Source organism: Oncorhynchus nerka, linkage group LG4, assembly GCF_034236695.1.
Source record: "Oncorhynchus nerka isolate Pitt River linkage group LG4, Oner_Uvic_2.0, whole genome shotgun sequence".
In the NCBI taxonomy this organism is placed as follows: Eukaryota; Metazoa; Chordata; class Actinopteri; order Salmoniformes; family Salmonidae; genus Oncorhynchus; species Oncorhynchus nerka.
The window spans coordinates 34,525,737-34,537,866 of NC_088399.1; the positions used below are offsets into that span (position 1 = coordinate 34,525,737).

At 43.6% G+C, this 12,130-nt stretch overlaps 1 protein-coding gene across 1 annotated transcript in view; it reads left to right on the top strand.

The window, feature by feature from the left end:
• Positions 1-12,130, top strand: part of LOC115122923 (regulator of G-protein signaling 3-like) — a 166,094-nt gene that overhangs the window by 68,580 nt on the left and 85,384 nt on the right. The window contains exon 10 of the mRNA XM_029652210.2: positions 2,759-2,893. Coding sequence (XP_029508070.1) covers positions 2,759-2,893 — 135 coding nt within the window. The remainder of the gene's footprint in view (positions 1-2,758; positions 2,894-12,130) is intronic.

The window sequence follows — 12,130 nt, forward strand, 5'->3', positions numbered from 1 at the left end:
GCATTGAGCCTATTCAAGACCACAGGCTTTCCTCCCAGTTATTCTGTTGCTGCAGTGCCCTTCAGTAGACTATGTCTTTGTACAGATCCACTGTAGTTAATAGAAGAGGTTACACCATTATGTAACCTACAAAATGTGTACACGTACACACACACCACGTACTGAGCCCTTTACACTCGCAGCCCGTATATGGGTAGAAATAGCAGATTTGGTCCCTGGTTTGTACCTACATTGGAACACAGCGGCTGTAAAATAACAGGATGTACATGACATCAGAGCTCGGGGTCTCTGCTTTACATATGCCATTCAAAGCACAGATGTTCTAAACCCCTCTGTGTGAAGATGAGACTCTCATCTCTCCTCTGTTTTGCTTTACGACCCGTTTTGGGACTCGTCTGAATTCGGTACAGCAGATCTGCCAACTACTTTCTGTAGCATGCGAACAGTTTGAGCTGCACATAGATATGACACCCCTGTGGAAATATAGATGTTGGTTGTTTTGCTCTAGGACGCTCACAGGCTCACAAGACTAGTCTGAAGGTCCCCCGGTAACAGTTGAAAAATGTTATGAAAGTACAGTGTATATGGAGACAGTTTAGAGGCAAAAATAAGGGGTTAAATGCATTTTTTTAAAATCCAGATCCTTGTTATATCTCTCAGATATATGTTGTTCCATGTAGTGAATATGATATTCAATGTGTTTGTAGGGGCTAATAGCAGTAACGGCCAAAATATTTTTCATCAAACAATTTGTTAAAAAAAAAGTTTATACATCAAGTGGTCTTAAACTCAAAAACAAATAACAAATCAATCATTGGTGTGACAGTAAAATGTTTGGACACACCTACTCATTCAAGGGTTTTTCTTTATTTGTACTATTTTCTGCATGGTAGAATAATAGTGGAGACATCAAAACTATGAAATAACATATGGAATCATGTAGTAACCAAAAAAGTGTTAAAACAAAAATAAATATATTTTAAATTTGAGATTCTTCAAAGTAGCCACCCTTTGCCTTGATGACAGCTTTGCATACTCATGTCATTCTCTCAGCTTCATGAGGTAGTCACCTGGAATACATTTCAATGTGTGACAAGTTAATTTGTGGATTGTTTTCCATTCTTAATGCGTTTGAGCCAATCAGTTCTGTTGCGACAAGGTAGGGGTGGTATACAGAAGATAGCCCTATTTGGTAAAAGACCAAGTCCATATTATGGCAAGAACAGTTCAAAAGGCAAAGAGAAACGACAGACCATCATTACTTTTTGACATGAAGGTCAGTCAATACGTAACATTTCAGGAGCTTTGAAAGTATCTATAAGTGCAGTTGCAAAAACTATCAAGCGTTATGATGAAACTGGCTCTCATGAGGACCACCACAGGAAAGGAAGACAGAGTTACCTCTGCTGCAGAGGATAAATGAATTAGAGTTAACTGCACCTCGGATTGCAGCCCAAATAAATGCTTCACAGACTTCAACAGACACATCCAAACATGAATTGTTCAGAGGAGACTGCGTGAATCAATCCTTCATGGTCGAATTGCTTCAAAGAAACCACTACTAAATGACACCAATAAGAAGAAGAGACTTGCTTGAGCCAAGAAACACGTTAGAAAAGTACAAATTTGAGATTTTTGGTCCCAAAAGCTGTGTCGTTGTGAAATGCAGAGTAGGTGAACGGATGATCTATGTATGTGTGCTACATATCATTCCCTAGATATACAAAGTATTCAATTTGCCCAGTATTTACAGAGAGAATAAATACAGAAGGTAAAGCAAAAATGTGATGCTAAAAACATTTTAAAAATGAAAAAATACTATACATGTTATGAGAGGGAAAATACTTAAGTGAAAGTGTACATAAACAAGCTTACTAGGCCTATATATGGCTCCAAGTCACAATGGTCATGTATCACACCAAGAGGTTGTTCGTCTTTAATGAAGCACAGTAGTCAATAGCGCTATTACTGTTTGCTACTACTCAGCAGCAGTAGAGTATGACACTTCTGGCTAAGCTCTTTTGTTAGTACTTATTCTCTTTCAAAGCATTCTCTGCACTCAAGATGCCCTGTGCTGCCTGGACTGTACCAGTGGGTCAGCGTAATTCTCTGTGACTGAGTGGATGTGACACACACACACACACACACACACACACACACACACACACACACACACACACACACACACACACACACACACACACTGGTCCAACACACACACACACACACACACACACACACACACACACACACACACACACACACACACACACACACACACACACACACACACACACACACACACTACCTTGGACTTGAACATCTCTATGGGTGAGGATTAAGCCATTAAGCATGATAACTCTCCAACACTATCTTACTGTTCCTCTCTTTCATTTGCCATCATTCATTTGCTTTCATTTTATTTTTCATTTGCTCTCTCCCTCTCTTCTCCCCCTCCTAAAACAGAGGTCATTACACCATGAAGACACTTTTACAAACACACGTTTTTGTCAACCAAACTGTCCAACCTGCAACAAAGAGAAGAATACAGTATTGGGTGAAAGGAGAACAACCACCCCACTCATCCTTTGTCCCCCCCTCTCTCTCCCCATCTCTCTCTCTCTCTCTCTCTCTCTCTCTCTCTCTCTCTATGTCTCTCTCTCCCTCTCTCTCTCTCTCTCTCTCTCTCCCCCCCCCCCCCCTCTCTCTCTCTCTCTCTCTCTCCCCCATTTCTCTCTCTCTCTCTCTGGCCGTGTAGAAGTGTGACTGCCTGCTCAGTCTGGAAGCCTACTCTGCTGACCAGAAGCGGCGTGTGTGTCAGTGTCTGAAGGACACGATTGACAAGCAGCTCCAGCTCCAGAGGACTGCCCCCTTCTACCCTCCTAACGTCCAGGTAGGAAACACCACACCCTCATCCTGCCACTCATTGGCTCATCTGCGCTTACGCTCATCCCTGCTGTCATTCACTGAAGCACATGGCTTGCACTGTACTCATGGTGAGAGTGCATTCATGAACAGTGTGCTACTGTGCTTCTCCTATGAAGTCCGCTGGGTTCTCCTTGTTTTATCAGCTGCTCTGTAGATGACTGTAGAGTGCTCCCACGTAGCTAGCCAAGATCTTTTGGTTTGCTTGGTTCTTGTGATGGAAGTGCAGTGGGCATTCTTTAATTGGACACTACTCCAAGCACTGTTCTAGAACCTGTTCTTACCTGTTCATTAGAGAAGAGCTGTGTTAGAATTAAAAGGAACAGAAGAAATGGAATGGAATCCTGTATCTTGAACACCCCCTCAAAATAATCCATCCTTCACTCTTAGAAAAAATGGTTCCAAAAGAGTTCTTCGGCTGTCCCCATAAGAAATCGCTTTTCAGTACCAGGTTTAACCCTTTTGGGTTTCATGTAAAAACCTCTCCAGGGTTCTACCTGGAACCCAAAAGGTTTCTGCAATGGGTTCTCCTATGGGGTCAGCCGAAGAACCCTTTTAGGTTCTAGATAGCACTTTTTTTCTAAGAGTGCACTAGAGTACCTTTATGATTCATTGTTTCATAATCTCTATCCTTGTTTCCCCTGAGTGGAAGGTTTGGACAGACAGACAGACAGACAGACACTATGTCCTATACTATCTAGCTGTGGTCCTATTGCTCTCTAGCTTCATTATGTGTATGGCCTCCACACCTGCCATCCATTAGGGCTTTATTCTCCTAGCAACATGAAAGAGGGATGAGCTCGCACTCTTTTATCCCTCTCTCTCTCAATCAACCAGGGAATATGCTTTTCTCTGCATGTCCCTGGTTTTGTTTCTATCGTGTCGCCTCGCCCTGCATCCTCTCGCTGTATGTTTGTGTGTGTGTGTGTGTGTGTGTGTGTGTGTGTGTGTGTGTGTGTGTGTGTGTGTGTGTGTATGTGCTTGTTTCCGGCGGCAGCAGCTGTTTTTCTGGGCTGACCCATTTACCAACTAGAGAGGCGTGAGACAAAAGAAAGGAGAGCATTTTTGTGAAATAAAGGAGGAGGGATAGAAAGTCTAACAGGATAGATATGTGCTGATTCTCTGACCAGAGGAGAAATATGTTGTGAGAGTGATGGCATTGAAACAGTCAGTCATATCTATGTGATGCTGTATAGAAGTAGTTCCAGAGAAGGGGGTTAACACCATTTGAGTGTTTAGGACAGTACTGTTTATCATCACTCTGACTGTGTCCCAAATGGCACCCTATTCCCTAAATAGTGCTCTACTTTTGCCAAGAGACCTATGGGCCTGCGTAAAAAGTAGTTCACTAAATAGGGTATAGGGTGCCATGTGGGATGTATCACCAGTCTTTTGATCTATTGGAGACGGAGTGATACAGAGTAATGATGGCTGTGTGACATATTGTGGCGTAGTCATGTCGAATGCAGTGACAGTCTGAGTCCACCTCTGTGAAGTGATCAGACTTGGTCCCCGTAAGGCAGAGCAAAGAGGATTCTGTTGGGACACATCTGATAGGGGAGATCAGTTCACTGCAGTCACACTTTTGGCTGCGTGTGTGTGTGTGTGTGTGTCTACCCTACCTGCACTCACCTGCACTGTCTACCCTAATCCATTAGACTCATCAGACAGCAGAGATGAGTTTATGACAGTAATAAATACAACAGTTGGACAATGGATGAACCACTCCAAACTTTTGGAATACATATTTTACTGGCATGGAGAAATAATGAATGGAGTTTAGGGATTTTGGTGATAATTCAGGTATTCAATTCATTGTAAAATGTTGTTAACTTAGAATGCACTCATACATACATTTTGTAATGGTATCAGGTATTTTTTCAATATTTTGTTTTAAAATCAAGATAATTATATGTGCTGCATTTACATAAATACAAAGGGTGTATTTGAATATATTAATGCATTAACATAAATGGGTAGAACAGGGCTGCAACCACCAAAAACTTGCACTGTCTACCCTACCTGCATTGTCTACCCTACCTGTACTCACCTGCACTGTCTACCCTACCTGTACTCACCTGCACTGTCTACCCTACCTGCATTGTCTACCCTACCTTTACTCACCTGCACTGTCTACCCTACCTGCACTTACCTGCACTGTCTACCCTACCTGCTTTGTGCACCCTACCTGTACTTACCTGCACTGTCTACCCTACCTGCATTGTCTACCCTACCTTTACTCACCTGCACTGTCTACCCTACCTGCACTCACCTGCACTGTCTACCCTACCTGTACTCACCTGCACTGTCTACCCTACCTTTACTCACCTGCACTGTCTACCATACCTGCACTCACCTGCACTGTCTACCCTACCTGTACTCACCTGCACTGTCTACTCTACCTGCACTCACCTGCACTGTCTACCCTACCTGCACTCACCTGCACTGTCTACCCTACCTGTACTTACCTGCACTGTCTACCCTACCTGCATTGTCTACCCTACCTGTACTCACCTGCACTGTCTACCCTACCTGTACTCACCTGCACTGTCTACCCTACCTGTACTCACCTGCACTGTCTACCCTACCTGCACTCACCTGCACTGTCTACCCTACCTGCACTCACCTGCACTGTCTACCCTACCTGTACTTACCTGCACTGTCTACCCTACCTGCATCGTCTACCCGACCTGTACTCACCTGCACTGTCTACCCTACCTGTACTTACCTGCACTGTCTACCCTACCTGCATTGTCTACCCTACCTGTACTCACCTGCACTGTCTACCCTACCTGTACTTACCTGCAATGTCTACCCTACCTGCATTGTCTACCCTAACTGCACTCACCTGCACTGTCTACCCTACCCGCACTCACCTGCACTGTCTACCCTACCTGTACTCACCTGCACTGTCTACCCTACCTGTACTCACCTGCACTGTCTACCCTACCTGCACTCACCTGCACTGTCTACAATACCTGTAATCTACCTGCTCTGTCTACCCTTCCTGTACTCACCTGCACTGTCTACCCTACCTGTACTCACCTGCACTGTCTACCCTACCTGTACTCACCTGCACTGTCTACCCTACCTGTACTCACCTGCACTGTCTACCCTACCCGTACTCACCTGCACTGTCTACCCTACCTGTACTCACCTGCACTGTCTACCCTACCTGCACTCACCTGCACTGTCTACAATACCTGTACTCACCTGCACTGTCTAACCTACCTGTACTCACCTGCACTGTCTACCCTACCTGCACTCACCTGCACTGTCTACCCTACCTGTACTCACCTGCACTGTCTATCCTACCTGTACTCACCTGCACTGTCTAGACTGCCTCATTAATTACTGTTGTTGTCATGTTCTGCTGCATAATTCAACAAGTGTGTCAATTGCAGTATATCCTCGAAATTTTTTTTTACACGCTTATCTAGATTACTTTTATCAAAACATACTTTACATTGTTTGCGAGATCAGATATAATATCACTATAATCCAAGTGTTCATTTTCAGAAGTTGATTTCACTTCAGCGCATCTAATTTGTAAACATTTCAACTGTATTAATTATTACTATTTTTAATTCTAGAAAAAATTTAACACTCATGAAAATAAAGTTACCTTTCTTCTCTTTCTTGTGATGTAAGTGTCGAGGCGGTGTGTTAAATCTTTGACGAAGCGTCAGCGTTCTTATACATGCAACGGAAAGCCAACGTAATCCGTTAACAGAAAATAACAGCAGGTACAAGCAAGAGTATGAAAGAGTCGCAGGAGTAAAATGAAAGCAATCAATCCAGCGATATTTAATGACAAGTGGACCCCTCAAACACAGGAAATAGATGGCTGGAAAAGACAGATCCTCATGTGGGTGGGGCATGTGCGTTGCTTGTGACAGCACACAGCCCAATTAGACAGTCCATAGCGTGGCTAGACAGTCAATAAGAGTATGGGTGGGAAACAATCCATACAGGAAGCAATGACATTGTCTTCTCATTAAATAAATACTGTACAATTGGAAAACCTATTGATATTTCCATCAACAAATACACTGCTGTGTCCTTCCTTTACTTGATGGATTGTTGATAGCTCATTCGTGTTTCTCGTGTTATATCTGTACAATAGGTGTGTGTGTGTCTTGTGTGCCCCAGAAGTTATATAACTCCTAACCTTTGACCTGTAGCCTTATCATCAGTGGTGTTTACGGTATTCCCTGACAGGGAGCGAGAGAGCTCCTGGGAGGGAGGCTGTGCTGTGTATTCCTTAATGTTCTTCTATGGTTTCTACCATTGAATGCCCAGATCCCCTGCTAATTGGCGGGATGAGTCACAGACAGGACAGGAGCAAATGAAATAATGCAGGTCGAACAAATCAAACTGGCAACAGACAAACAGAGAACATAGGTATAAATAGACAGGAGCTCCTAGTAGCCGGGGACTTTAATGCAGGGAAACTTAAATCCGTTTTACCAAATTTCTATCAGCATGTTAAAATGTGCAACCAGAGGAAAAGAAAATTCTGGACCACCTCTACTCCACACACAGAGACTTATACACAGCTCTCCCTCGCCCTCCATTTGACAAATCTGACCATAATTCTATGCTCATGATTCCTGCTTACAAGCAAAAATTAAAGCAGGAAGCACCAGTGACTAGATCAATAAAAAAAAGTGGTCAGATGAAGCAGAAGCTAAGCTACAGGACTGTTTTGCTAGCACATACTGGAATATGTTCTGGGATTTTTCCTATGGCATTGAGGAATACACCACATCAGTCGATGGCTTCATCAGTAAGTGCATTGATGACTTCGTCCTCAGTGACCGTACGTACATAACCCAACCAGAAGCCATGGATTATAGGCAGCATCTGCACTGAGCTAAAGGCTAGAGCTGCCGCTTTCAAGGAGCAGGACACTAACCTGGAAGCTTATAAGAAATCCCGCTATGCCCTCCGACGAACCATTAAACATGCCAAGCATCAATACAGGACTAAGATTGAATCATACTACACCGGCTCTGACGCTCATCAGATGTGGCAGGGCTTGCAAACCATTACAGACTACAAAGGGAAGCACATCCGCGAGCTGCCCAGTGACATGAGCCTAAAAGACGAGATAAACTACTTCTATGCTCGCTTCGAGGCAAATAACACTGAAACATGCATGGGAGAACCAGCTGTTCCGGGAGACTGTGTGATCACACTCTCCACAGCCGATGTGAGTAAGACCTTAAAACAGGTTAACATTCACAAGGCCACAGGGCCACCCGAATTGCCAGTATGTGTACTGCGAGCATGCGCTGACCAAATGGCAAGTGTCTTCACTGACATTTTCCCTGTCCGAGTCTGTAATACCAGCATGTTTTAAGCAGACCACCATAGTGCTTGTGCCCAAGAACACTAATGTAACCTGCCTAAATGACGACCGACTCGACCTGTTTGATGTAGCCATGAAGTGATTTAAAGGCTGGTCATGGCTCACATCAACACCATTATCCCAGAAACCCTAGACCCACTCCGATTTGCATACCACCCCAACAGATCCACATATGATTCAATCTCTACTGCACTCAGCCCTGCCCTTTCCCACCTGGACAAAAGGAACACCTAGAGTGGGGAGAACAAGTATTTGATACACTGCCGATTTTTCAGGTTTTCCTACTTACAAAGCATGTAGAGGTCTGTATTTTTTAAAATCATAGGTACACTTCAACTGTGAGAAATAGAATCTAAAACAAAAATCAAGAAAATCACGTTGTATGATTTTAAAGTAATTCATTTGCATTTTATTGCATCCCGACTATTTGCATCACTGCCTGGTATGTTAACTGCTCAGCCTCCGACCGCAAGGCACTACAGAGGGTAGTGCGAATGGCCCAGTACATCCCCGGGGCCAAGCTTCCTGCCATCCAGGACCTCTATAGCAGCCGGTGTCAGAGGAAGGCCTTTAAAATTGCCAAAGTCTCCAGCCAACCTAGTCATAGACTGTTCTCTCTGTTACCGCACGGCAAGCAGTACCGGAGTGCCAAATCTAGGTCCAAGAGCCTTCTAAACAGCTTACACCCCCAAGCCATAAGACTCCTGAACATCTAAACAAATGTCGACACAGACTATTTACAATTCCCCCCCACCCCTCTTTTATACCACTGCTTCTCTCTGTTGTTATCATCTATGTATAGTCACTTTAATAACTCTACCTACATGTACATACTACCTCAACTAACAGTACCCCCCTGTATATAGTCTCGCTATTGTTATTTTACTGCTGCTCTTAATTACTTGTTACTTTTATTATAATTCTTCTTAAATGAAGGGTTAGCAAAAATAGCATTTTGAATGGGACTGAACAGTGTGTGTGTGTGTGTGTGTGTGCGCGCGAGTGCGTGTGTGCGTGTGCGTGTGTGTGCGTGTGCGTGTGTGTGCGTGTGTGTGGTGTGTGTGTGTGTGTGTGTGTGTGTGTGTGTGTGTGTGCGTGTGTGCGTGTGCGTGTGCGTGTGTGTGTGTGTGTGTGTGTGTGTGTGTGTGTGTGTGTGTGTGTGTGTGTGTGTGTGTGTGTGTGTGAAGGGAAAAACATATCACAAGACCCACTGTAGGTAACTAGATCCGTCATCAGTCTTGCAGTAAAATGAATGTGTTGTATGGTGATTAGGTCAAATGGATGATTAGAGTCTGAACATTCCTCTATGCTTACATTGGAATCTTTTTAGTATAACCATTCCATTTGCTTGAGTGGACCCTAAGGGTCATTCAGTAATACATATCCAATCATGGCAATATTAGTTCAATTTTAATCAGGATAATGTATTGGTTTAATTTGAGGTAAACTTGTACAGTTATGAGAATTGAAACACAGGGTAATGAATAGATATTTCATCATAATAAAGCTTTTGTGATGATAAGAAATCGTAAATATGGTAAATATGGCTTAAAGTCTTAATATGGCTTGTGGTCTATGCCTTTGTGCTCTCTTAGGAAACTTTAACAGGATGTTGTTAGAAATGAAAGGTTTTCAGGGAGGTCAGACCATGCATCATGTGTGCATATGCACGTGGTTGTGTGTGTGTGTGTGTGTGTGTTCAGTCCCTTGTGTTGTTACATTTAGAGGTCTAAGGGAACAAAGCAACCTTTGGGTAATTGGGTGAGCCAGGACAAAGCAAACCCTACATGTGACTCATAGACAGGGTATTGATATGGGATGTCAAGGTTTCTCTCTTGCAGTTGCCAAATCTGAACCGCGAGAGTTTCTCCACTTTGGCCATAAAGTTAGGGACCAGGGTGGTGTTGTGGTCAGTGTTTTGGAGGAACTCAAAACTCCCCCTCTGACAGAACCTGACTCAGAGCTGACCACAAGTTTCAAAAGCTGAACCAGCACAATGTGATTTGAAATAAACACAACTTTCATTTCATTACTAACTCAACACTATAAGCCCCAAATGAGTTGATGCTTTCACTTCAGCCTAATAAATACACGATCCCTCTCAGCTTGTCTTGGTGGTGGAAGACATTTTCTACGGTATGCTGCTCCAAATGTGTCAAAAAGGCTCTTATATTCTGACTTTGGAGGATTTTCTATCACTAGTTCTTAAGTACATTAACAAAGGCCTGGGAGAGTGTCTTTTGTGGAGCTTGTCAGTAGCAGTTGCCAGTTGCACTGTAAGCTTTGATTTGATTTAAAGCTGAATGGGGTGATAGAATCTTTGTTTGAGAGGTAAAGAGGGATAAAGAAATAGAGAGACAGAGCGAGAGAAACAGAGAGAGAACTTTAATTAGTGTTGCATTTCCCATAATGTCAGAAACAGCGTTTCTCCTCTGATGTACAGTATTTGCGGGTAAATTCTCACTCTGCTGAATCAATGCGCTCTTGAGAAAAGGAGCTCTGAGTTAAACACTTAAGTAAAGTAAAACTGACTTTACCTTACCTGTGTACGAGTATGCAAACGGCTACTATATGCAAATAGTCAACCGGGTCACTGTCATTTCCCGTTCTTCTGCATGGTCACAGTGCTGATGTTGACATTTCCCGTTCTTCTGCATGGTCACAGTGCTGATGTTGACATTTCCCGTTCTTCTGCATGGTCACAGTGCTGATGTTGACATTTCCCGTTCTTCTGCATGGGCACAGTGCTGATGTTGACATTTCCCGTTCTTCTGCATGGTCACAGTGCTGATGTTGACATTTCCCGTTCTTCTGCATGGTCACAGTGCTGATGTTGACATTTCCCGTTCTTCTGCATGGTCACAGTACTGATGTTGACATTTCCCGTTCTTCTGCATGGTCACAGTGCTGATGTTGACATTTCCCGTTCTTCTGCATGGTCACAGTGCTGATGTTGACATTTCCCGTTCTTCTGCATGGTCACAGTGCTGATGTTGACATTTCCCGTTCTTCTGCATGGTCACAGTGCTGATGTTGACATTTCCCGTTCTTCTGCATGGTCACAGTGCTGATGTTGACATTTCCCGTTCTTCTGCATGGTCACAGTGCTGATGTTGACAATTGTCCCCGTTTTACTGGCACTCAGCGGCATTGAAAGCAGCTTTTTTATTTTAGAGACGAAGGAAGTTTGTTGATGAGATATCTCCACTTGAGCCAGTAATTCCCTCCAAAGCCCCTGTGAAAGACTGGGGGAGAGGATAAGAGTTGGAGGCCGTTTGCTGGCTTTGTGTGCGTACGGTCTAAAAGTACTTTCATTGTTTGGTTTGTTCAAAGTTTGAGCTTGAGGGCTGAATTTGCAGGTAATGTCAAATATTGTGTAGTGAATAGTCACCATGGTCACCAATTCTTCTGAGTTTATTTTCTAAGTGCAGCTTGCTGGCTCCTCCTTTGTTTACGGGCTACATCAATTCTCACTATTGTTCACCAAATGTGTGTTTTTGCTAATGTTGTTGTATAGTGTGGTAACCATGTGCCACATTGGTTCTAGTTAATTCAGTCATTCTAGGTATTGTTAAAAGAGTTTCCTTTCTCCCTGTCATGCTCAGTCTCTTCTTAGTAAGTGGGGCAGGACTGTCCGGGACAATGCATTCCGTTGCTGCTGTAAGCATGTGAACTAGAGATGCAACTACGTGGTTGTAGCCACCTCCACCGCCAAGTTCCAGGAATCCTAGTACTATTACTGTAGTCTGGTTTATTTAGGGGAGATAGTTATGTCCCCTGACTGTCTCAATGTCCTCTCCCTAACCACCATGCAGTCAGCCCTCACACACA